The 27,704-nt window shown below is 38.5% G+C and overlaps 1 protein-coding gene across 1 annotated transcript in view; it reads right to left on the bottom strand.

Moving 5' to 3' along the window:
- Nucleotides 1-14,651: 14,651 nt before the first annotated feature.
- Nucleotides 14,652-27,704, bottom strand: part of LOC124165414 (glycoprotein-N-acetylgalactosamine 3-beta-galactosyltransferase 1-like) — a 38,512-nt gene continuing 25,459 nt past the window's right edge. The window contains exons 5-9 of the mRNA XM_046542824.1: nt 21,070-21,214; nt 20,537-20,655; nt 20,111-20,215; nt 19,382-19,539; nt 14,652-15,425 (exon numbers count right to left, since the gene is read on the bottom strand). Of these exons, the coding sequence (XP_046398780.1) occupies nt 15,240-15,425; nt 19,382-19,539; nt 20,111-20,215; nt 20,537-20,655; nt 21,070-21,214 (713 nt within the window). The 3' untranslated portion in view covers nt 14,652-15,239. The remainder of the gene's footprint in view (nt 15,426-19,381; nt 19,540-20,110; nt 20,216-20,536; nt 20,656-21,069; nt 21,215-27,704) is intronic.

The following is a 27,704-nucleotide window of genomic DNA, read 5'->3' as shown; positions in this document are numbered from 1 at the left end:
ATATCATTGACTTTTATACTAATTTTGTTTACCATTCAATGTTACGTTAATGCTTTTAGACAGTTATGCTTACCGCTGAGATTGTATGCATCAAAGATTGCATCATGCAGCCCATCGCTGGAGTTATTGTTGAGCATGGACGGAAAAATATCATTGAATGGTTAAGCTTTAGGGTGGACACACTTTTTTCTCTCATAATACAGCCTTTGAATACAAGTGAATCCCTCTGAAAGCAGGCAGACCGAATTTTGTGAGTTGGAGGGAACGCGCCTCCGAAGCGGAGTGCTAAAAAATGAATGCCAGGGGACTGAGCAGTCTTTTAATTCGAGTCGAGGCTGGGGAATAACATAATTATGCGCGCCGAATACTTGGGGAGCCGGAGTTTCCAACCAATCGCGTACTAAATGATGCCATTTTTTCCCTTCCTCCGCGAAGGGACGAAGGAGCAGAGAAGAGGGAAAAGTGGAAAACCCGTGGAGGAAGATGGAAGGGAATGGAGCAAGGGTGAGACTCCGAGTAAAGGTCGACAAGGGAGGATGGTTACGATATAAATCGATTAATCTGAGCGTGGAAACGGAAGAAATTTTCGCATTCTGGAACAAGCGCCAGTTGGAACTAATTGGGAGGATTTTTGGGATCGGATGAAAAGAAAAACAAGGTTTTCAGTTGCTCCTCGGATAACGGTGGTGAGGAAGGCCAGTCCAAAGTTTACACCATCGTAGTTCATAGCGAAAAGGAATAAGGGAGGACAGCTTTCTAAAGCTCTAATAAAACATGTGTTAGAAGCTAATAGGCATGGTATGTACAATTTATAGTATAATATATATAGCTCCATGTTTAAGGTTCGGAAGCTCCCATTTGCTTTAGTTTTTTTACGAATCTTTACTAACCGTTAACTCAAATTCTCATACTATGCGATTTTTTTGTAACTTTGGTTCCTTGACGTTGAGTGTGGAATCTTACATGCTGTACCATAAGCCAGATCTAATATCTAGTTCACCCTCCATAAACACGAATTACATCAAATGGCATCAAAAGTTTCCTCGGGAGAAGTACTATGGAGCCATGAACATGTATGAGAAATACCGCATTGCTTTGCAGCGCAATAGAAGTAGAGCACAGGAAATTTTGATGGAAAAAATCCATTACCTTTGCTGGAATCATCTTCAAAATATATCATCATTGTGAACGAAATACCATGGTGAATAAGCTCCCGTGAGATTTTTTTTATGAGTCTTAGTCAAAAAGGTAGACCATGGTGAGCCATTGAACCATAAAAAGTATTTATCCCGTATTCACGATACATACTCAAAGTATTAGGTAGGTAAAAAATGTTTTGGGAAAAATTGGTAATATTTCTTCTTAGTAATATGGAAAAATAAAACTTCTACTTCAGAATAACTTGAAAAAATACAAGATGGATTTTTAGAGGCCTTTTGTTTGCTAAAATAAAAACCGTTCCACTCACAAAAATAATCACGGATTTGGTCTAACAGTATTGAGAAGAATCACAGAAAAATTAAAGTTGTTTGAAAAAATTAAAATGCAGATGACACATGTAAAAATAAACAATTCTAAATTCCTATTGCTTCCTCAATATAAAGGTTGGTGTTGCCAAGTCTTGCTAGCCGTGTAAAAGTTCAATAGTACCCACGCGCCATCGCCTAAGAACCACTGTACTGTGTACTGCATTATTCTGAAAACAAACGACTTAACGATTTCCTGGGGTACGAAGTGTTCTCCAGCAATGGCTCAATACCCATCATTTTTTGTAAAATCGTATTTAAATGGATAAAATCTGCATCTTCGGAATATTCCGAAATATTTATACACACATAGCTTATACATGTTTTACGTTTTGTATGTATCCTAGATCAATGAGCACCCAGTTTTTAACCCAAAACAAGACGGTCGATCATAACCTGGAATTCGCGAGAAGACTTCACCCGAATTCTCCCAGTTTAGGTTTCCGAGATACTTAAATTTTTTTTCGGCTACTGCAGAAAGAATTTTTCTACTAAACTGAAAGAATTCATAAAAACTATAATGTGATGGATGAAAAACTAGAAAGAAAAAAATGCGTAATAGAATTTATCTCACTAAAAAATGAACAAAATATATTAAGAGCTACTGCACAGTTTTTTGACGAGAATAATTCCCGAAAGCATATCGTGCACCACATCCGATAGCGGGTGTTTCGCAAATCAAGCTGGTCAAGGCCATTATCATCCTAGAGGGAAGTGCGGAAAATATATTAGTGTATATCTTTTCCAGTATAACGATAATAGTATATATTTTCTTGTGCACCAGTAGTAAGTCCATGCACCAGTATAAAGGTTATTTTCCTTTTATGAAAAACCATTAATTATAGGTAAGAAAGGATTTTCTTATACGATTCAGGCCCATACTTTCAATGAGTATTCTTGGAAAATAAGTACTCTGGACCATAATCACCCATACTTTGCACTCACAATGATGCTAATTCCTGTCATTCTAACCATTATCGTATTATTGTTCTCTTCCATACCCGCTTTCTAGCATTCTCCCCACTCTCACGGCTTATAGTATCATTTCCACGCTTACAATTAGTATTACCTAATCTAAATCCTATGTCTTCTCTGTATCTCCTATCGAAGTTTTATCCCTTTACTCACCATATCTTACGATTCCTCGTTCCTTTTCTCCTCCTATTTTACCTTCATTCCACTCCATGCCTACATCTTGAACGCATCCAATCTTTTCTCATCATTTTCCTCCGGAGAACAATAATAAAGGATTATTAGATGAATGATGAAGGAGTTTTAGTTTTTACAGATAGTTGGCAGCTAGATAACCTTTTGCAAGGGATGAAAATAAAGTGGAGTTGTTAATTGAGAAACAAGGAAATGCCGTCATCATTAAATCAATGAAAAATGTTGAGCAAGAGGAGATATACAGGCGGTGGAGTCGTTAATTGGATGGAATAGAATGAGTTACATGAATAGGTGAAATCAATAGATTGCATTCGTTACCGTTTTAAAGAGAATTCTAATACTATTACTCATGTAAAATAAAAGATGAATATACTTCACATCAATATTTTATCGCGTGAAATGAGTTCTACAGGAAGATAAAAATAAGTTAACCCGCCAACGCCCTCAGGTGTCATGTGGCACCCAGTGCAGTACGGAGCCAATACTCCTGCAATGAATTTAGTATGTGAATTTTAGCGTACATTTCTGTACACATACTTAGTAGAACGTTTCCTCTATTATTCATTCAGCTTGAATTATGTTCATTGTGTTGAGCTCATATGTATCATATTTTATAAAAGTGAAATATGTGTGATTAAAAAAAAAAAACTTCGGGCGCTGACGGGATCATTGACACTTCCATCTACTCGACACATCTACATTGACACTTCCATCTACAGCAGATTCAGACCTTTACCTGCAGCCAAAAAACTAAGGCCAACACATTGCGTTGGTAGAAACAGCAATTCAGCATGGTTTTGCCATTACCCCATGGCCAATAGTGGAGAGTTTTCTTCCTTCATTTTCTTATCTTCATGGGAGCAGTCCCTTGAGTTATGATTAACGTATATTAGACCCGGAAGACTAATTACCCAGGATAAGTAGGTGTATAAAGAATCATGCCAAACGAGCCTGCATTCCGTTAGGAAAATAGTTAAAAATAATTTTTTTCGCTGGAGAAGGATATTCTCCGAGCACTTAGGACGCTCAAAGAAATGATTATCGCTTGCACTCCTATGGATCTGTTTCCAAATTTATCTCCAAGACGCCTTTATGCCACATTCTCTTCAGTTAGAAGCTTATAATCACCACATTCCGTTGCGGTGACCGGGTGATCCGGGATTTAAATTACATAGGAAGTATTTTGGCACATAATTGTTGGAAGAATATTCCCTACAACAAGATAATTAACTGTTTCGATGAATGAGCAAACACATCGCAAAGTATTAGCCAAGTAAAACAACATTCTTTAATTAACAGAGACTATTATTTTACGCGTTTCTTACGTCTCTAATTAGCGCTATATTAACTTACGATATGATAACACCTGCCTTTAAGATTTAAGAGGCAGATATTCAAACGATAACTACCAAAAATAATCAAGACATAGCACCTTGATGCTTTAACAAATACTTTTTTAATAAATCAAGTTACATTTTGACCAATAAGTAATGATAGACTTTTCAAGAGGGGATAGATATCCAAACTATTTTTTGAGAAAGATTATTTGGCTGTTCTTTTTAGGAAAGCTCAGTAATGTGCTGTACTCCGCACAGTGATGTTGGATTCAGTCCTCGAATGCATTGATGTATTTTTCAATGAAAATAATTTGAAAATGTGACATTATTTACGACTCCATTTCCAGAAATTAAGTGAGCACGCACTGTGCTAAGCCGTCGTCTTGGTAAAAATCATTAATATTTTATTTAAAATTTATTTCAAATCTCGCCTTAAAGATTTGAGACGGAATATTAACTTAATAACGAATACGTATAAAAAATTTATCATAAGAATTTTTGTGGCAAAATGTTCAAAACCAATTGCGATTCATTGTTACTTGTGACTCCTAATAGGTACATCGTTAAAGAACCATTAGAATCCCAAAACTAATATGACCATAGGTATTTTCACCCTTTTTTCTAGGTGTGCTGAGAAAACAATGAAAAGAAATATCAGGGAAAACTGAACAGGTATAATAATGCCAATTTTTTGCCAAATGCCGTAGCTCCAATTTTCAGCAACAAATATTGCTGACATTTCTGCTAAATATTTATCTGTCAGTTCTTACTTTATGCTTTTATTTACTAACGTTATTCCATTTTTTTTCAAAAAGAATCACATAATAATGTACTTTATTTCCAATTCCTCACATACTTAAAAAATCAGTGCATAGCCCGGCCATCGTCCTGAAACACTTAAACTGGAACGCTTACAACTTATCCCATAATTTGCTACTCATAGTATCACTTGGCAATAATAAACAATATAATAAAAACTGTTAAATTAAACGTATAGGAAGTGTTCATATTAAGTCATAAAGGAAAAAATACGACAAGTAATATTTGAAAATAATGCAAAATTTTACGTTTGACCAATTTCAGTAGTGCCTCGTATTTTGAAACAATACCTGTCAGACACTATGAAAGCACTTCCACTTTATCGGTTTCAATAAATATTTAGAAATTATTTATTGGAATAATAAATATAAATCTAACATTAAAACATATAACTTGCTATTTTACTTTCCAAGAAAGGGCTGAACGATAGAATAATCCCCCACACCACAGGCGACCTGTGACATTCATTTATAATTTTGAGTTTGAGATTATCTCAGAAAGTATTTAAGTGAATAGTTACGATAAAGGATATTTTCATGCGTTGCTTTCTACAATTTATTTATTTGCAAGAGGAGATACTTATTTTTTACCTTTCCAATTCACTTTGGTTTCCAAAAAAAACTTGGCATCATTATGAATCTGATTTCACTCAAGAAAACATTCAAAATCAAAATAATAGAATATTTCTCTCTATAAAAAAATGATAGCCTACACTTTATCTAACTTAGCAGAATACTAACTGCGCGTTTTCTTTTGTTATCTTGCATTCTGAGCAGAATAATTTTATGGGAAATCAATGGGTAGTTTCTTTCACAGATAGATTGTCCCGTGTGAGTTCTTAGCGTCAGTGGCAGGCTGGAAATAGGGCGATTTTTTAACGTTAGTCGTTTTTTCCAAATGAATAATTAAATTGAAATAAAACGTTAGGCTCTCAAAACGTGCCCATATCAAAATCATAAAAAAAACTCTTTTTAACCGAGAAAAGATACAATTTTGGAGTGCACGAGATTTAAAGAAATAAAATGAGGAAGCCCGATTGGCTTTTATGGGCAAAAGTTATGCCCAAAATTTTACAGACATACCCAGCTCTATCACGATGGCTAAACAGAATAACGTCTACTTTTTCGAAGTATTCATGCATAAGCGCCAACAGAAGAAGAGAAGGAGAGACACTTAAGTTCATCTTAAATTGATGAATTCACTCTCCTCAGGAGGGAAAAAAATAAAACCAAGTAGAAAGAAGCATCAAAATACTCTGCAAAGTCCATGAGTATTCATGTTATCTATTAATTATTTCATAAATAGTAATTACTTACCGGAATTACCATTTTAATGGGCAATTACCTTAAACAGATTTTTTGAGTAATATAGTAGTAGTAATCTAGTAGTTTTAAATAATCAAATATTTTGCAGCTGATGGCTGATTTTTTCCACCAATCTGCACACTTGAAAAGTTATTATTAACACCAAACTTATGTTTAGCAGTTACACATTTAATACGAAGGTGACATTTATTTAAAATGCATAGGTAGATGAAATAAGATACAATTTATCGCCGTAGATATAATTACCTAGTCTCCAATACAATAGAGTATATCCACTAGATCACCACTCCTTAATTCAAGAACTATGGAATTGCTGGCCTTAGTATTTCATCTTGAAATAAAGACCGTTTCATTCTAAAAACGCATTTCAATTCAAAGATAGCAAATAAAATTAATTAGGAATCACGCACTACATCAGCAACAACAGAATTTTGAGCTATCAATATCGCAGTGTCCCGGTAACTTCTTTTTACCTTGAATTTTTTTTCCAATTTTCGAACGAGATCACGTTTCTTAAATTGAATCCTAAAAACTATTTTCTTTCGCCTCAAAAGGGTTTGTCGTATTTGCTACTCGAAATACGGATTCGAGGCCAACCGAATTTATTCGAGGTTGTTTCATTTATAAAATAAAATTCGTGCACTCAATGCCGTAAGAAGCAAGCAAAGGGATCATTTCATCAATTCCGTTTTCTGGAAGCTGACGAAAACTCGAGAAGCAAGCCGAGGGATTGGTGGGCAAGGACACAGCGCACAGAAAAGCGGGGAGAGAATCCTTCTCCCTGGGAGGAAGTGGACAATTAATTAGCGCCCAGGAGTCTGAATCGGCTGATTAAAAAAAAGGATGGGCAGAAAAACGAAAAATATTCAAATTGGCGCGGGACGCGTCGCAAGCAGCGGTGATGACCCACGTATAAAAATTCCTCCCGCGTATCTTATGAGTATTCATAGACACTCGGCTAATTTTTACTGCCCCGCGCATTCTCCCATTCCCCCGGAAAATGTGAGCTTTTGAAATGAGCTGTAATCACTCATATTTTTCCTTATCCCGCGGACATGAAACCGGAGTCCTCCGTGAATAAAATGGAATTGACGTCATCACACTCGTATGCCTCCAACTAATCCCCTACCCTCTTCTTCCCGAGTTCACCAATGTCTTAATTCCCTCCCACTCCTATCCGTAACGGCGTTTGCAGCGCCGCCATCGGGTTCGAGCTGAGTCTTCAACTTCGTCACGTCCTCCCTATTTATTTGTGTGGGGCAGAGGAACTTCCAGATCTTGGAAAAACTTCGGGAGACCCGGCTCGAGAAGATACGAGCGATTGATTATATTAAACTATATTTCGTTACATGCTGCCTCTAGGGGAGAATATTAACTACCCACCCTTTATCTCCTCATTCATCTTTTTCGAATCAGGCGATAATTTTGAATGATTCCGTACTATCAATAACTTCGACACCTCTCACTTAGTCACCTGAATCAAGCCCAATTAGAAGGTCACAATTAGGTAAGGTCCAAATGCCTCTTCAAATAGTTTTACAAAAATTAATATGCAGTTGTTAAAAACTTTTGAGTTAATCCACGTCTTGTGGCTTAAAAGTCAACGTTTCTTTCCCTCTGCCGTTTGCCTCTTCAGGACTAATGTAAAATTAATATAACGAACACATTTTCTGACAAAAACGCATCTTCCTTCACTAACTGTACTATTCCAGTGGATAAGGCGTATCCAGCATTACTTCGCAATTTTCATTTTTTGCCTTTCTTTCCTCGCAGGTAAACAAAGATATTGTGAGAGATTGCGCTCGACGACTCGCATCTGCCGTCAGGAAAAATAACAAAAAGCTCGTAGAATCCGATGAAGGCTTCACTCTTGACGATTTAGGGCTTTTTCGACTACCATTATTCTCTTCTAAACACGACGTGCAACACACCCACCGCACCTCATCGGACCCGCAATCAATCAGGCTCGCACGATACCCGGGAATACTTTTTTTGGTTAGACTGGAGAATAGTGGCCAAGATGATAAAAACAGGTAGCACGTTCATCACGACGAAACAAGAGACCCCAACAACAAAATATCTTCCAATATAACGAATTGTTGGAAAAGGATTTCCAACGTGCTTATTTATGTGAATCTAGTAAAATCCATTACTTTCGGAGACCTTCTTCTGATTATTCCTGTCCCATGAAAACATGAAGCCGATTATCGATATGATCATCAGTACATCACATCACAGATCAGACACATAAGCCCTTACAATAATTAGGGAGATATTTTTCAATTCTCACAATCCACTTACCTCTGGACCTTATCTAAAAAACACGCGTTCCATTTGACCAATTCTGCAATAAAGAGTCAGAAACTCAAGTGACCGGTTGATGGCCCGCCAAAGCAAACGCAAATAACCGCAATACTTATTTTCAACCTTTGCCGTAAAAATTAATATAAAAAGGCTAATATAAAAAGCTGCTTTCCAATACTTTGCGGAAAAATGCTACTGTCTTACTTAGCACGAATTCCTCACCATGACATGAATTGTGATTTTACTAATGAATTTGGAATTTTCACATAACATTCGTCAAGAATGGGACAAACTCTACCCACACCTAAAATTCTCACCTCCCTTTAAGGATAACAAGAGAACGAATGAAAGACCGACCTATCTGATCTAAATAACAGGCCGAGTTCAGTCAAATCAGAGTTAAGTTCAATTCAGACATCACCAAAAATATTGGCGCCATAATTTATAAATTCCAACAGTTGGTCATCAATAAGAAATTCGCTCTCCTTAATGCAATATTTGGGTTTGTAGAAGATTTTTGCAATTTAACAGAGTATTTTTTTAACAGCATAAATTAGGATTTACCTTAAAAAAAATTTGGAAAGAAACACGATGCTGTTATTTTACCTACCATCAAATTTCCATTATATTACACGATTGCGTGACAATCCAACATAGTGAAAATATGAGTATATCAGACGTGACAGCTTGTTAGAGGGAGATTTACCGACACCCTTACCAGGAGCGAATTTTGGAGAGGGTCACAGGTGTCATGAACCCCCCAAATTTTATCAAAATTAATTGATTGTTATAATTTTAATATGTTTTGTATCCTTGTAAAGAATTAAAGGGAGTGTATATGTAAATACATAGCTACAAGTCCCAAACGTGAGAGAAGTTTGAGTTGTATTTATCGTAGAGCATAGCAAATCTTCTGTAAAAACGCACCTCTCTCCCGGGTGGGGGGTATTCTCCACAGTTCGGACCCAGGTCATGACCCCTCCCCCAAATGTGATGATGAATCCACACCTGACCCTTACAATACCAGCCTTCCAATTAAAAACAACGAGTGAATTAGGTTACATTTTCCAAGAAGAGAGATGGAGACTTCGGACCATTTTTCTCCCGCCGGATCATAGCGACAGCAACCACGGTCAAATCAACCGGAACGAAGCAATCGGACGGGATGCCAAAACACCGTGCGGATACGGCACACACAGGCCCGGAAGTAAGGCGGGGCAGGTGGGGACGTGCCCCGGGCAGTAGATTTCATGGCTGCCATTGAGTCACAATACATACTAGCACAACATTTTTATAGTCATGTATAACTGTATTTTAGTGCATTGATATAAATGATTTTCAATGTAAGAGTAATGTATGCATTACTATGGATAAGTGTTATTCTTAAGGACTTTTCATAAATAAAACTTCTTTATAGCATCTTTATACATCTTTGGGTAATTTCAACAATTGCTTACGGAAGTATAACATTTTAGTGGTAGGGGAGGCGTAGGGGGTTGCAAACTGATCTTGGCAACCCCTGGAAAATCTCCTAGTTCCGGCCCTGGATACAAGTATACCCTAGATGGAGGTATTAATAGAGGAGGTCTTAATAGCATACATACGTTGTGTAATTGCAACTATCACATTGAAAAAATTGTTTGCGGAGGTATAATATTGTAGTAGTAGGGGAAGCGTAGGAGGTTGCAAACTGATCTTGGACCCCCCTGGTAAAACTCCTAGTTCCGGCCCTGATATCCTAGATGGAGGTGTCGGATTGGCAAAACGTAGGAGAGGAGGTGGAAGGAATGGAGTTGGGGAAGATAGAAGGCGTGGTTGCAGGACGGAGTGGTCCCAAATGGACATCAGAGAGAGGAGGGAGGACAGGCTTTGCGTTATGACGTCCGCATTTTCGCGAAAGAGAGAGAAGCGGGTAGTGCGGTATTTGGCGCAAGGGGAGGTGTAGGGGTCAATTGCTCCGCTCTTTCGTACCCGAAGCGATGGGATTGCGGGGACCTCTCTCTCTCTCTCTCTCTCTCTCTCTATCTCTCTCTCTGTGGAGGTGATTAGATTTTTTTGCGACCCGGAGTCCTAATATCATCACGAGCATCACCCGGGCCGCAAAGACCCTTTATCCCGGCCCGCAAAAAAAAACTTACCCTCCCTTCATTCCCAAGGGCTTCCCACCAACCACCCCTAAGACTATTCCCCTTTCACAGCTATGCTTCCCCTTTACTCTCCTCAAGAGGATAATAAAACTGTATTTCTTTCCGTGTTTACTCGACGTCTTTTCGATCTTTTTTGTTCTCCCTCTCTCTATCTATCTTTCTCGCTGTTTTAGGAAGTTCGTTCTCTGCGTGTCCTGGGAAATATTTAACTTGCCGGGGTCGAATTTTTTCTTCTAAAAAAAGCCAACAGCACGAGTTCTGCAGATGAAACTTGATCGTGCCCATTTTTTTCTTCATTCTTAATTCATTGAAAATGCTAAGTTTCCGGATGAAAGTTTCTATTTGCTTTTTAAGTTCTGTGTTACTCTTAGTGAATGACATTTATGCGGAAAGAGTTGCCATTTCCACAAATTTAGAAAAAATAAACGCTCGCATCAGCCTTAACCGTATTTAAGGGATGGAAATTTCCCGTGGGCTTTCTCAGCAAATTCAAGGTTGCGACTAATAATAAGTATTAATATTTAGTAATGATAAAAATCGTTGAACGCAGCCGTTCAAAAGAAACATAGCTACTTGTATGTGTCATCACGAGATCACAGCATTACTTTGTGCCTAACAATGCTAGCAAGCCAACGTGCAACGTATTCAACCAATTATAGTGCCTCTATCACTGGCCTCACATAAATGAAATCCAATGCCATACACAAGATCCGATAGTTGATTCTTCAGGGCTAAACATACATATTATTATCCTTAGATGAGCGTCACTGCCGAAATTGATAACTGACCTCACTATGAGTGAAAAAGACCTGGAATTCTCAAATTGCGATGAGGCAATAGATCCAACTTTAGGCTAAATACTTTTTTCAAGACGTTTGATAGCCCTGTTGATAAAAAGAGAACTTGATCCCTGCCTCTTGTCCATAGCCCAAAAATTTGTATGGCTTAAAAACTTCTCTTGTTAAAGAATTCTAATCACAGATGCTTTCATATTGTTCTTAATTTGGTAGTATTGGCGGAAATCACGCCGAGAGAAAATGAAAATGAAATCTGGAAGGATTGAAGCACAAAATAATATTGACCCTCCGAAGGGTCCTCAGAACTGAGTTTAATTCCCAGAGTATAAAACATTCCATTTCAAATATCGTTTGTTTACCCAGGTGAGCAAGTCTGATCCCCGCCTACAGGATGCTGCGTTTGCGAATTTAGTTCAGCACTGCATCCGTCAGACGAGACTTGAGGAAATAGATTACTTGGAGCCGTTGGTTAGGTGGATGCATCACTATCACTCGTCACGATTTCCTTAAGCATTATTAGCTAAAATCTTACGTTATCTTATTGAAATTTTCATGATATTTAGCTTGCCATTATAAAAACTGCAAATACGAAAACTTAACCGTAAATATCTTAGAATTTTAGCCCTCATAAGAAGGTGCATCACTCCCACTTGGTCGGTCATATTCTTTCTTTATCCGTGACTTTCTATATTCGGTCTTTTTTCGTGACCTATTCCGTGTCTAAAATTTACGACACCATGTTGAATTTTTAGCAGATCCGAATCGCCATTTACCTCTGTCTCAAATGTAAAAGATTGGCAAATGATAAAATACTGAGGTAAAATTTCTATGTTTGATATTGGCGAATAATTTAGAAGGGAGTTTACTTAATATGCTCTGAAAATCCCAACATAGTAACTTAAGTTTTAAACAATAAAGACTTCACGAAAGAAGTACATTCCGTTATGTGGCTTTAAAATATGTTTCCACAGGGTCAGGTGAATTCTCGATGATATTATAAAGCGAGTTGTCACTTGGGAACCAACTGGTTCGCCTTTAAGATTCATTCGCATTTACAACTTTTACGACTGTTATTCTCGTTTTATCCAGCTTAAACGAGTCCCATTCCTTTATTGTGCTTACCCTTCCTATAAACCGTAAAAGCGGTGGACATAAAAAGAGATGACGCGGCGGTATGAATTACACCCTAATCCGAAGGCCCTTGTCTCCCTCTATCAGTTCCCCAACCCCTCTTTCTCTCTCTTTCTTTCTCCCACAACTACCCCCCTGATATCCACTTAACGTAACACGCTCCCGATGGCATTGCGTAGGTCTCTCCTGCCCGGTGTAGACGCAAAATATGACGCAGCACCCTCAAAAAATTGATATCATAAAGATGAAGCCTTCTCGGACGAATTAACTACGCGCAAGGAGCTTTAACGAATAGAAACCCGATTAAAACTTGACAGACTCTTGAATCTTGAATTACGGTAGGGACAATTTAGCTTGTGAAAGTTTTACGTGCTCTCGTGACCCACGAGATATAAGCGATTAAATTCATACGTCCTTTATTGGGAGTTCCATGCAGCAGCTGCTGCATTTCAAAAATAAAAACGTTATGTAATTTCGTAATGCCTTTACATATTTACATATCTCTCTTGCCACTTTTCACTCATTTTTATGTTGCAGCAGTTTTCTAATTTGTGGGGAAAATTGCCTTTCAGTGATTAAGCACATACCAATGGGTCGAGGATACCGTCTGCGTGGAAGGCACGGGTCGGAGTATTTTTTTAATTAATTCAGGAGCACCACAGAACTTCCACTAAAATACATGAGAGCACTGCCTGTTCACTCTCGCAGTGATTGGTGGGATAGGTCGAGACCTGTGAGCTCTTTCCCTTCGTTGGTTAACACGCCCGGCTCTTCATCGAGTCTTCGACGGTCCATTGAGGCACGTTTCTCATGATAATTATGCTTGAAATATATACGTGATCGAGAATTGAGGAAAGAGTCGTTCGAATAGGTCACTCGTTGGCGAGCTTATGTTCTAAGCGATAAGTGAGGCGACAGGTAAGAAAGGAAATTGCTCAGCATGTTACCATGAAATTAAGGAGGTTAATGGGAAAAATTTTAGGGTTTCTGAGTGATGATATATTTCAGTTGGTATTCAAGCAAACGAACGACGAAACTAAAGCGCCTGTATCCTAAGAGCGCCTCTCCCCGAGTGGCACCGTCGCAATGTCGCACGTTGACGGTGAACGTGACGTCACCGTGACGCGGGTTGCGTATTTACACATTTTGATCGCTAATATCTCGCCTCGTGGGTCACGAGGACTCGTAAAATTTCACATTCTTTATTGCCTCACTGTAATCTGCGAGGCTGCAAATTTTCGTTGAATTCGGGGTGTTTCATTTTGTTAACGTTCCTTGTGAGTGCCTAAAAGTTTTCCTAAATGTATAATAATTCCACATGCAAAAATTTATCTTTACAAGTTTTTATTGCCCTAATTGAAAATAAATAGGTTACATATTATTTCATAGTATTGATGCAGAACAAATTTTTAAATAAAAATTTTAGTAGTAAAGAAACTACTGACAAATGGATTAATATTGACACGTCCTCTTGATAAGAATAGCTTTTTGGTACGATCTTCGATGTTAAATGCTTTTGGATATTAATGGCAAAAGGCGATATGCATGGAGACCTTATAGCTGTTTTCACAATACCGTTCTGGGTGGGAACTTCTTCACTGCCCGTCACGTATTGCCCTCCTACCCTTCCCCATATGGCCAAGACTTATCTCACCCTCTCTCTCGTCCAGACTAGTTGATAAGGATTTCCCCGCCTAATTAAATGTAAATTACCTCCGAATTATATGTATATTACAAAAGAGATTTAACCGCCCACCTGAAAACAAATCGCTTGGTTTTTTTTGCAGCCAAGATTAGTGAACATAGCATGGCACAGTCCTCACTACAAACAGCGTCGAAGTAGTGCGACCAGCAGGGTAAAGTAGACGTAAAAAAAGAGTCATTTCATTTACCTTGGTATAAAATTATCTCCATGATGTACAAATATCGATACGTAAATTTATTATGCCTTCTCTTTACATTGCATGATGAGAAACAGGCATTATTGCAAAGAAACTGAGTTGATGAAAGGGAAAAGACCAACAGTATAAATACAAAAAATAAATTGCTAGAAATAATTCTTAGAACTAGGTTTAAAAAAGCCTCAAGATAAAAAATGTTAAGTTTCCATTGTTCTTTTATTTCCTTGCATCAATTCATGGAAAAATTCCTAGTAGCGGAAGCATGAAACAACTAAATTTCTATCTTAACGACTGGAAATTTTACATCCCTTTTGACAATAGTATCCATGATTGTGTTTTTGGTCAATGTCATTGAAACTTAATCATTATATTTTTAGTACACAAATACAAGTAAATCTGTACTACTTTAAACCAACCTAAATATATCTCTCTGCTGAATAAATTTCACGCCATTTTTATCTACATCAGTTCTCATTTGATACATTTCATTGGAAGGGGTTATTTTTGCGTCCTATGCTTAGGGTTTTATGCTTAATGATGTAAGTCATTCAATGATTAGTATTCAATCTCAAAGAAACAAAACTTCATGCGTGAAAGATATCCTTCATGAATATCTCTGATTTTGATGAAGTATAAACCAGTAATAACAACATTCAAAATAACACCAGGTCATAAATTGACAATTTTCCACTCTGTCATCAAAGTTAGTACGAAATATCAATTGCATAGTTTTCAATGAACGACAGCACAAGATGTTGAGAAAAATCACAGAAAATCTGCAGTTATCAGCACGCAATCACGTCAATTTCATCCAAGGTAGTGTTGGCGTCGTGCGTTGCATGATCTGCAGCATCATCCTTGTTGCGGATTCCGTAAGGAGTCAGGTGATACACCAAATAGTACATTTCCCTCATGCGACTGGGCGTGACGTAATGAAATGATATCGCCAACGGAGAGCAGCACTCCTTCCCCTGCAAAACCATAATAGCATTTATTGTATCTACGATCCTTCGCACGCTGTCATGTTCCTAGAGTCAAAAAGCAATCGTATAAATCGATATTCTGAGCCAGATAAAAATTAATCGAGATGACAAATTGGCAACAAAGTTCAATATGAATGCAATAAATCACTAGCACTGCCAGACAAAGCTTAAGGAATGATTTTTGAATGAATTCTTCTCTCATGATCTTCCTACTTCCAAGGGGGTCGATTTATAAAGTCTTCTACGATTTTCTCAAACATGAATAATATATATTTCAGTGAAATCAATTGATTTGGTTTTAACTTTGTGAAAATCCATGTAAAATGAAAATAAACAATCTTGGTAACTTTTCATTGGTAATTATTTTATTGTTACGACGCGTTTCAACGCTGAGGCGTAATTTTCAAGTACAGAGTTTATTACTCAGACAATCCAACAAATCACAAATAATAAATTTTATCACTCTTTGATTCAATAATAAGAATAGTTTAGGGAGTTGAGGAAAGACCCGATGGTAGAAAGGGTGAAATTCACATTTTCAGGGTAAGTGAGTCAGTTACAATACAAGGGCCATTTCCTACCATTTCCAGGGTTTTTATTTGGAGATATCCGAAAGTTACACTAGTAATCGGTACCCAGGACTCACTGGTTGGAAGCCATACGACTTTCAACCTATTTCAAACCAAGCTATGAATTGAATCACTCAGTCATAACATAAAACAAAAAAAATTATTTTCGACAGTTATTTGTGACGAACTCCGGGACGTGACGATGTTTCTCCATATTTTCCCATAGTCGAATGCTAATGGAAAGAGAATCGATCGATAAACCCGCCTTTATATCGGAGGTGGTATTAGAAGCTAATCTCTTCCACCTTCCAATCAGACTGAGCCACTATTAGGCATGATTTAGTATTTGATGAAGGCGAGCGACAGATAAGGCCGACTGCGCAGGAAGATAGGATATGCGAAGATAAATCCGACGTCGGCAAAACCCAAAGTAACATTTACCCAAAAATTAGCCATTCAAATTAGAACATGAGGCAGAAAGTGTAACAAACTCATCCTCTTCTGATCTCTGTATCATTGTTCTATGTCTATAATCTTATATCAGTTTGAAATATTTTACTGATAAAAATAGCGGAGGCCATTTCATAGATATTTTGGCGCTAATAAATTTATTTATACAACAAGGAAATGATTAAAAAATAAATAAACATCCTTTTCCCCTTTTTCTTCTTTCCAAACCCTGTATCCATTGCCGTGCAAAGAATAAAAAAAACTTATGATTTCTATTAGCATTATCATTTAATCAGGTTTTTCTCTTCATCTTTGCATATTTTCGTTGTACAACGTGCATCGCAGAGTATTTCGCATTTGAAATGCGGCAAAGAAATAAATCCGTGCGAATTTCTCCTTGATGCACAGGTTGGTGTTACACTGTGCATGATTCATTAGACCTTATGGAACTATTTTTCATTTTCCCTAGCGAACTGCACTCAGCGCTATTTCCCTGTGCGAAAGTCATGACGTTATCCCACTCCTCCGGCAATTCGGTCATCACCTGGTTACCTTTGTTTGACATTCTTTGGCTTCTCGATGCGGATTGGTCATTTGATGGGGTAATTAATAAATGAATAGATTAGTCTCTAAATCTAAACTAGTATAATTCATTCATATCTACTCTAAGAAAGTGGTATGATGGCTAACGATGAGAGAAAATATTTACATATCAACTCTAAATCCAAGCTATGCTATGTTTCAGAGTTATTAGCTCAAAAACATGGTAGTTATAGGGAAGCAAGTGGGTGACTCTTTACTATGATAGTCTTTACACTCTTTTATTTGTAGCTATTTCTTGATATCCTAATTTATGGGTTTGAAACTGCATAAAAGTTACTTGGAAAACAGGGGCATTTGTTTCAATCGATATTTCTTCAGTTTCGACGCTAAAATGAAAAACGCCTCGTAATGACCGCTCAAAATTCCTGAAAACATAACGAAAACTTTAAGTCCACAATGGCGAAGATTAAAAGTAACAAAGTGATAAATTGATTCTCTGATTCTAGTTCCTAAAGACCTTACGGCCTGCTGTGACGCATTTCATAGAGGCAGTGAGGTCTTCAGGAAATAGCAGGTTCGTAAAAAATACTATTAACATATCTTCTTAGACAACTCCCCCCCCCCCCCCCCCCCCGGGTAGTAAAATTACTAACGGTTGAAATATCAAAGAGAAAAACGTTTCAGTCAAACATAAGTAGCTGAGTTTTATTCATAAATTGGATACGGTTTTTCGAGTCAGGACAATTCATTAATTGATCAGAACCATTATTTCGGCAACACATAGCTCTGACCTGCTTTATTCCATAAGGCATCAATACGAGTATTCATTGACAAATAAATTCCCTTGATTTCTACCATAAGGGATTTAATATCGAAACTTTTTTAAGGTACTGGCAAGTTCGAGAAGAAATCCACACTTTATGCACCACTATACCTTCGCCACGGATGATCTAATAAGTCTCCACGTTAAAATTAACGTGGAGATAAACATTTTGGACTAACACTATTGAGAAGAAGAGTTTTCTCATAAATATGATAAGGTTCTCGGAGTCACAATAATTAATTAATCCACTCTCACAACCCCGTTTCTGCTGGAGATAAAGTAGCTCGATTCATTTCAACGTGTTCCCATAAACTATCTTCTCACAATCGCTATTGCGAAAACAGACTGTTTTCGCTTTTCCGATCAGCCAATCAGCCCTAGTGGCGCACGGTAGCACCTGTTCAGGAGGGCAACCGATTCCCGGGAGATATTTCCCGAATTACCGCCATCGCCCACATTTCTCAGTCCCGCCTCCCCCTTCAACACTTAACCGGGCTGTTTGAACGAGCCCTACGGTGTTTGCTCCTCCAATTTCGTCATGGCGAGGCTCTCGCAGGATTCAATCCAGGAGCCCGTCCGAGTTTGCACATTCTCTCTATATGAAGTGCCGCCGCGTCAGTGGAAGTAGTGTGCAGCCCATCCTCGCGTTATTAAATCCCAGGCCATCCACGCGTGCGACCGTTCACGGCGCGTTCCGGCCACACGTCCCGTGGCTATTTTCTTCCATCTACCGCGGAGTGCATGAATATCAGCTGCTCTCTCTTCATTCCCCTTTAGTAGCCGCGGAGACTTATCAACCGATAAGGTTCCATGAAAACGTTGCTATAGACCAAAAGTTCTCTTTAAACACCACCAGCCGCGGCTGGTAAAGCTATCGAATTCAACGGCGCACCGGATTTGATCGTACCATTTTTACTTCTCAGAAAAATAGACAGAAGTGTATAGAAGGCAATGCTTTTTTCCTAGCAAGAAATTAAAGAATCCATTAGTTTTAGAACATTGTCATGTAAAATTTCCGTCAAAATTAAACTTGCATTAAAAATCATTTAAAATAAAACTTACTGGATCTCAGCTTCAATTAATTGTTTGTTCTTTAATGTTGTCAACGGAGGGATCAAATTTTAATTCTGTTCCAAACTTATCTCTGATGCTTATTATTTTCACCTAAAACACGATTTGGAGTACCAATTTCGAGGCATCAAAAATCTCAGTTACCATCTTTGTTTCTTAACATATGTACCTAATTGGTTTTTAGGTGTACAGTTTTTTGTAAATACTCCAATGAAATGGAATTGAGAGTATTGTTCAATCAGGAAAATTAACCAACTAAAGTTCACGTAATCTGCTTTCGTCAATGAACTTAGTACGGTGATTAAATATGGTGTGTTTTGTATATTTAAAAAGGATAAATTTACATTTTGTTGTTTTTCATCAGATTTAAGAGTACCAGTAATGCAGTACTGATATAGACAAAATGGCTTAGATAATATTTGTAAGGGGTATCGATGAGACAATTTTGGCACTTCGGAATAATGGGTAAGGAGGACATTGGTACCAACCTTGTTCAATGGTGAAGACAAGTAGTCCTTCAGCCACACAAGCTTGGTGTCTTCGCCCTTGCTGAGGTGTCTCTCTGGTTGGTAAGGGAAGAAGCGATGTCTGCCGTCAGAATCCCTCGCATCAACGAATTCAGCGCCCAAAGCAGCCATGCAACGTCCTTGGAGAAAGAAGCATAAACATCAAATGGGCAGTGATAATTATCCATTTATTAAAAATACTCGGTTCGCAAATCTAATTCAAATAATTCAACAATGCTTTCTAGATAACACATCACCCCTTCTACACGTGTTCCTTTGTTTTTTTATTGGTAGATTAATTTGAAACAAAAGCTATCATTTGAAATTTCCCGGGTATGCATAGTAAGCTCTGTATTTCCCTGCATCTAAGTATAAAAATTTCAACTCCGAGTAAATAATGAGGCTAAATTTCCGATTTAAGACACAGAAAAAATGTAGTAGTGCAGCTAATTATCTATTTGAGTGTATCCAAGTATGAATGTAGCCAAGTAGATTATATCATAAGTTTTGAACAAGAATCGCATCACAAAAAATACCTTCTGAGTTGGAGCAATGCGTCGTCTTTATCATAAAAAAATGAAGGATGGATACGTTAACTGCAGGGATCCTCAAATGTATGGGGTTCCTATGGAGACGACAGCGTATTCACTACATGAAATATAAGATACAATTCTTCATTTCCACCCATTTGAGTGCCCTGTTGGTATTTACCCATTTCAACATCTTCATAGGTCTGCTTGTAATTTCTGCAGGTTTTATTTCCAGGAAGTCCTTCAGTCACGAAACGTCGCGCTGCAACTCGGCTTAACACGTATCCTGAAACGTTTTATACCGGTTACTTATGTTACAGCGATATCGAGCACGATATTATACCAGTTACTTTTTCCACATCTTATAAGAAATGCAATTTTTAAAACAGAAGTGTTCAGCGAGCACCGAAAAAACGCTTGTTTCTCCTATCGCATTTTTTAACAAACAAAATTTAACGTTGTGCATTAATATGTACGGAGCTCTACAATGCAATTTAGCCAAAGGCGTCAATAGAAAGCCTAAAAGCGTGAGCACGTTGCGCTCGAAACGAATTTTATGAGCGCAATTCAATCCGAAAAAAATACATAAAAAGTTTAATGTTCTTACCAGTCCCTCCACTCATAAAGCCCTGTTTCAAATGCGCCTTGAAGCGAAGTCCAACGTAAACAGTTTTCTCGGGATCATACTGGGTGAGAAGATACCGCAGATTCTCCATCACCAAAAACCTGGAAAATTATAAAAATGATTGAATCCTACGTGTTCTAATCGTGAATCTAATCTGATGTCTATCAGTATAATACCAGTTTTATGTGTACCAGTTTTTTTCCATTGCTTCTCACGAGAATTTTATACATCCATATATTACATTAGGGCGCAATAAGTACGCAATACTCCAACTACCAAGGTACTTCATTACTTATGACTAAAAATTACACACGGTTATATTCATCATCAGTCCCAACTCTCAAGGTATCTTGGGACTTCTTTACAATTAAAACTATAAGTATTTACCCAACAAATTTAAAAATTGTCTATCAAGTAATGATGAACATAAACATTTTTTCCACCTCTTTCGACTTTTTCTCTCAAATATTCTCACAGCTATATATAATTGACTTTCCCAACGTGAGTTTACTTACGTGTCATCGTCTGCCTTGAGCACCCAGTCCACCTGGTCACTCAGGTATCCCGCCTGGTGCAGGTACACAAACGCGGCCCTCGTCTTGTCCCACAGATTGAACCGGCCCTCCGGCACAGACACGCGAACCGTGGGCAGGCTGGCGTCTTACCCCGAAAAATAAACTATGAGACAAGGGAGAGTAGTGAAGAACCTGAAAGATATGTTTACGATATCTAAACATCAGCCATTGAAGGCATTCACGGAAAAAAGGAGTACCTTTAATTTGGGCTGCGAATTAAAATTCTTCAAGAATGAAAATAATTATGATCCCCTTATATGCACCTAAATATTCGTGGAATTAGGGCTGCGAATTAAAGTACTCCAAGTAAAGTAATTTTTTATGACCCGTCATTATGCAATTTTCGGCATTTGTAGAGGAAAGCGATCCATTTGAAGTCAACCTCCAAGTGTTTCCAAGAATTTGTCGAAATGATAGCTGAGGGAGACAGCAACGCGATAGATGTAGAGAGATAAACCATGCGGCCGGAAAAATCAACTTCAATTTATAAAGAGGCCGTATTCCTATATTTTAGGGTTACGTACGTGCATGAATTTTCATGGCTATAGATTACTAAACGAAGCCAGATCCCTTTTTGCAAAAAAAAAAAAACATTCGCAGTCTAGATTTTTGAAAAAAAAACGCTCTAATAAGTACGCTGAATCAGTAACTGCATCATTATGAGGAATATTATTTGCTTGCTTATGTTCAATGTCCACATTAAAGCGAGAAAAAAGTAAGGAATTCTATCACCACCGTATGTTCGAATTCAACCTACATCGCCAACACTACTACAGGTATTGTAGTACCTGAAGCAGAGGAATGCATTTACTTTCTTATCCATTATGCTTTGAATCGCAATGAATAATGAATCGGCATTGCCGTGGTTCTGCGGCTGATTTCGGAAAATCATCAAATCATATTTTTTTAATGTTTCCATTCAAGTATTCATTGATTTATGTCATCCCATACACGTAACAATGTGGCCTTTACTGGTTCCCACGAACACGCTCATTGTGTATTAAGCGAAGCAAACAGCCGGTACCTGTGCATTCTCATCTAAAGTCTGAATTAGTTCCGTAGAAGAATATACTGGCTATCTGAGCATGAGAATCTTTTTCACTGTGAAAGCCAGATGTTAATTTGAAAGGTGGGAAAACTATCCATATATAATGGATATGATACCTCAACACTAAAATTATGTAATATTTAATGTGAACCTCAATTTTCGGCATAAGGCAATCTACCACCGATTGCCACCGTCGTTTTGAGTGCCGTCATCCATTCATTAGCTTCGGTCAATCAACAAAAAGAATTGCATAACAAGAGCTCCCTGTCACACACGCTCCTCGCATTGTGTGAAACTCCAAGTGGAAAGTGATACTCGGGCACAATTTCAACGGATGATAAAGTTTTCTTCGTTTGCTCAAGGAGAAAGGCTCTCTTTGGTTCGAGCATTTCGTCACTTCCTAAGAAATGACTTCACATTGTTACAGACATTTTCGTGTCCTACTCTCATGAGGGTATAGAACACAGGCATGGTGAGGAAAAGAAGAATTTACTTCATATTTTCAACTACCTTATACGTATACATCAGATTTACAAATACCTTATTCATATAAGACAAGGGAGAGTAGTGAAGAGCCTGAAAGATATGTGTATGATACCTAAACAAACCATTGAAGGAATACATGCCAATACGGAGGTACCCTTTGTTTGGGCCTCGTATTAAAATGCTTCAAGTAAAGTAATTTTTATGGGTATATTTTTATTTAAAAAGTGATCTTCTGATATAATCAAAAATATCAAGGGTATGGTATGTTGTAGAGTGTCGATAGGTTAGCTTAATCGTGCTTGACATGCTGAGGCCCATCGCGCATGCGCGGATGCACTCAAAACCTCTTTACCAAGTCTCTTCGCGCCGCTGCACAGTGGGCTAGAATCGAAAAAGCTGGCCAAAACCTCAAAAACGATTATTTTGAGCTAGGAAGTTGAAACTTCGCATAAATATTTTAAAATAAATTGTGCATAACCTGACAAATTATTTCTTCCCTATGCCGTCACAATACCAACATGTTTGAGGTCAAAGTTAAACAAATTTACCGAATAACGACCACCCTCGATTTTTTTTTAATTAGCCATCTTTATCCTCGTGCAGTGGTTTCCTGAGTAGTTTTATTGAAAAAACTGTTAAACCATCTCAATTAAAATTTCTTTTTCTTACATTTGGAGGGTTTTTAAAGATTGTTCTAACATTAACCACAGATGTTTAACGACACCACTAAGTCCAACCTTTTTGGAATATGAACTTAGCCTCGTTTTTCAAAATTTTGTGTTTCCTAAGGGATATTTTTTTAGACGAAAGCAGAAAAACATAAGGTAAAACAAATTATCTGCAAGTAGAATTTAATGAGCCGACGGACTGAAAATTTAAAGTAAAACTTGACCATTCCCAAAAATAAACGCATACGAGGTATTCCACCTGCTCCGAATATTAGCTCTTCAAATCCGCTATCTCGCTCAAATATAATCAGTTTCACCTCCTCTCTGTTGATTTTAAACCTAGTATTTACCGATGACGGCGACCTAAAAAAACGTCAAAAAATAGTTCGATTTTTTTAATTACATCATAACAATTTTACATTTTCCATACTTCTTCAATAAGATTATTAATATTTTCCATTACCCTCTCCACTTCTACGGTGCGGAAACTTGGACACTAAGGAAGGAGGACGAGAGAAAAATGAAGACATTCGAGATGTGGGTATGGAGAATAATGGGGAATGTGAAATGGACAGAGAGGAGGAGAAACGACGAAGTGCTGGGGATGGTGGGTGAGGAGATGCAACTTCTAGATGAGATACGGAGGTGACAGAAGGTTTGGATGGAGCGAGTACTTAGCGGGATGGGGATGATGAAAATGGTGTTAGAGGGCAGAATGTTGCGTAAACGAGGGAGGGGAAGGAAGAGAATAGGATTTTTAGATAGATTGAAGGGGAGTAGGCCTTACAGTGAATTGAATAAGGCAGTGCTGAAAGGAAAGGGAGGCTCCCAGATTAATTCTTTAGTACCCCATGGAAACCTACCTTAATCGGTAGAATACTATAATATACAAATCTCCACTTCTATTTCGTGATGTATTTGTCTTCTCTCACTCCACTGATTCAAAGAAAATGCACAACAAGTGCTCGCTTTTGAAACAAAGTAAAGAAATGCAACCATACGGAAATCTTCTTGTTGCGTAGGTAGGAGGATAAGCTGAACCAAAGACCTTGAAATAAGTCATTTTCCTTTTTCCCGGCCGAACTACTCTACCCCTATGAAAAAATTGTATAAACCTGTTTCAAAATTTTATACAATTTATACAATTGCCATGGTAATTGTATAAATTGTATAAAATTTTGAAACAGTTTTATACAATTTTTTCATAGGGGTATGCTCCATTTCGCTGTAGGTATTTATATCACATAATTTTCTACGCACACTAAGTTGTACTGTCTTCTCCTTAATGCTATAATAGTCTACAATAATCCTAACATTTCTGTTTGATTTTTTATTTGATCACAATTACAAAGGAAATCTTATTTTTGCTACGCCAATATAGTATGTATAATTGTATACCGTAGGGTGGCGCACGGACCGCCAGCTACCTGAGTCGGTCCGCGAGCGCCGGGGGATGGGGTGCTCTCATAAAATTAAAAAGGTAATTTTTTTTTCATGTCTAGATAACTAAGTTAATTTATTAATGTATGCGAAATATGACTTCATAATTCTCAATTTTCTTGTTACTAGAGAGCTTCAAAGTTCGCAAGAATTGCTAAATTCTTTTGCGCTACAAGAACGCCCTGTGACGTCAGAATGCGAGTAAGCAGACTCGCTCCATGGTAATAACAAAACAGTAACGATGATAACAAACATCTACGATGATACTGATTCATAACTTGAAGGCGGTGAATTCTTCTCGGGTTTCCATCCGGGTGAGCTCCATCTCCATCGCTGCCGACGTTTCGATAGAATCCTTTTCTATCGTCATCAGGGCCGATGATGCCAGTATTTCAATTCAATTCAAAATTTGTTTATTCCACGAGCAAAAGGTTACAAAATTAAAAACAACAATAACAACATAACAACTACTCGTGGAGCTGGTGTAGGCTTGCGCCTCTTCAGCATTACTGGGGATTTTCACTAGTACGGGAGTGGTGTCGGCCCGGCATTCGCCCTAAGGAGGTGGGAAACCCGTAAAACCACCATCAGGCCACCACGGTTCGCAATAAAATATATATAATAAACTCAACAAAATAGTCACCCACGTGCCAAAATAGATTACGGTGGTAACTTAACAGTAAATATACTCTGAAAATAAATAAATGGACAACACACAATAAATAAATAAATAAATAAACATATATCACTGGAGTGGGTCTGATACCCGACACTGGAGTTCACTGGCATTTAAACTGGAGTTTGTTATGTCTGTAATGTCTTTGCTCTATCTGCCAATAGTAGGAGGTGCACTTTGGGGACACACTGGGGGGTCACTTGCACTGTCGTTGATTGACGATGTCCTCTGATGATGCCAGTAGGAAAGTGCCAGGTTTATATATCCTCGGTCGTTATGTTGGGTCGTTCTGATTGGCGGTGAAAGAGTGCGCTTTTCCCGCCACTTTCAAAATCGGGTTCCATGCCTTACTTAAGTTGAAACCCTCGTCTCTGTTGAAGTTTTTCTTGGAGAGTCGTATTTCAATTGCCTCCTTGGTGAGGCGATCCCAGTAGCCGCTGGAGTGGCAGAGAATTTTGGTGTTTTCCCAGCGAATCGCGTGGTCGAGATTGATGGCGTGCTCCGCAACCGCCGATTTCGCTGGTTGGCACAGCCGGAGATGACGCTTATGCTCTTTGATTCGGGTCTCGATCGTTCTTCCCGTTTCACCGATATACTCCTCACCACACTCGCATGGTATGCTGTAGACACCAGGCAATTTCAGCCCTGCAGGGTCTTTGGCACGGACTAAGACTTGTCTTAGTTTTTTTTTTTTGTGAGGCAGATGCACTGTCCGTATGTTGTGTTTATGAAGAATGCGCGAAATCTTGCCGGATACCGTAGAGACGTACGGCAGGTATAAGGCCCTTTTCAGGGCCATGGAGATTTCTCTCGAGCTATAACCATTTCCGACAGCCGACATCCGAGCATCCAATTCACCATGGAATCGGAGAAAGAAGGAAGATTCCCATTCCTTGACATATTGGTGCAAAGGAAAGAAGATGGGAGTTTGAGCCATAAGGTTTATAGAAAGTCGACTCACACCGACTTATACTTAAACGCAAGAAGTCACCACCATCCAGCACAACGATCAGCGGTTCTTTCATCTTTATTACATAGAGCCAGAGTCATTTCCGACCAACAAAGCCTTCCTGCAGAACTCGGACATCTGAAGAAGACATTCCGTGGAAATGGTTATAGCTCGAGAGAAATCTCCATGGCCCTGAAAAGGGCCTTTGAAGGAAAAAGGAAGACACATGAAGAAGAGCGGAAACCGGTAGCCAACGCATACCTGCCGTACGTCTCTACGGTATCCGGCAAGATTTCGCGCATTCTTCATAAACACAACATACGGACAATGCATCTGCCTCACAAAAAAAAAACTAAGACAAGTCTTAGTCCGTGCCAAAGACCCTGCAGGGCTGAAATTGCCTGGTGTCTACAGCATACCATGCGAGTGTGGTGAGGAGTATATCGGTGAAACGGGAAGAACGATCGAGACCCGAATCAAAGAGCATAAGCGTCATCTCCGGCTGTGCCAACCAGCGAAATCGGCGGTTGCGGAGCACGCCATCAATCTCGACCACGCGATTCGCTGGGAAAACACCAAAATTCTCTGCCACTCCAGCGGCTACTGGGATCGCCTCACCAAGGAGGCAATTGAAATACGACTCTCCAAGAAAAACTTCAACAGAGACGAGGGTTTCAACTTAAGTAAGGCATGGAACCCGATTTTGAAAGTGGCGGGAAAAGCGCACTCTTTCACCGCCAATCAGAACGACCCAACATAACGACCGAGGGTATATAAACCTGGCACTTTCCTACTGGCATCATCGGCCCTGATGACGATAGAAAAGGATTCTATCGAAACGTCGGCAGCGATGGAGATGGAGCTCACCCGGATGGAAACCCGAGAAGAATTCACCGCCATCATACGCCGGGAAAAAGTGAAATCTTACATAACTTGAAGGGTTTGTGTAAACATTTGAGAAGAGTTTAATAGTTTTACCGTGCATGTATAGCGCAATGGTTGACTCCGACTTCGAAAAGACGCATTCTGGGAAAATTCTGAAGGTATATTAATTTAGTAATTTTCTAATGCTGTGGAAATCGTCGTAGATAAGGATGATGCGCTATTTTTCAAGACTGTGCTGCATCTTCCAGCATGTATACATTCTTTAAACCAGTCAATTATTCAGGATAAATATTTCACATGACTGATGATGAAATTAACATATAAAATAATAAATTGTATAGAGAGATACATAGGTTTTCTAAAATTGGGACAAGTAGTCTACTCTCTACTGGCACCACGTAAATGTATTGTTTACTGGACTCT

This window comes from Ischnura elegans, chromosome 1 (genome assembly GCF_921293095.1).
Source record: "Ischnura elegans chromosome 1, ioIscEleg1.1, whole genome shotgun sequence".
NCBI classification, from domain to species: domain Eukaryota; kingdom Metazoa; phylum Arthropoda; class Insecta; order Odonata; family Coenagrionidae; genus Ischnura; species Ischnura elegans.
This window is presented reverse-complemented; position numbering and strand designations above follow the sequence as displayed.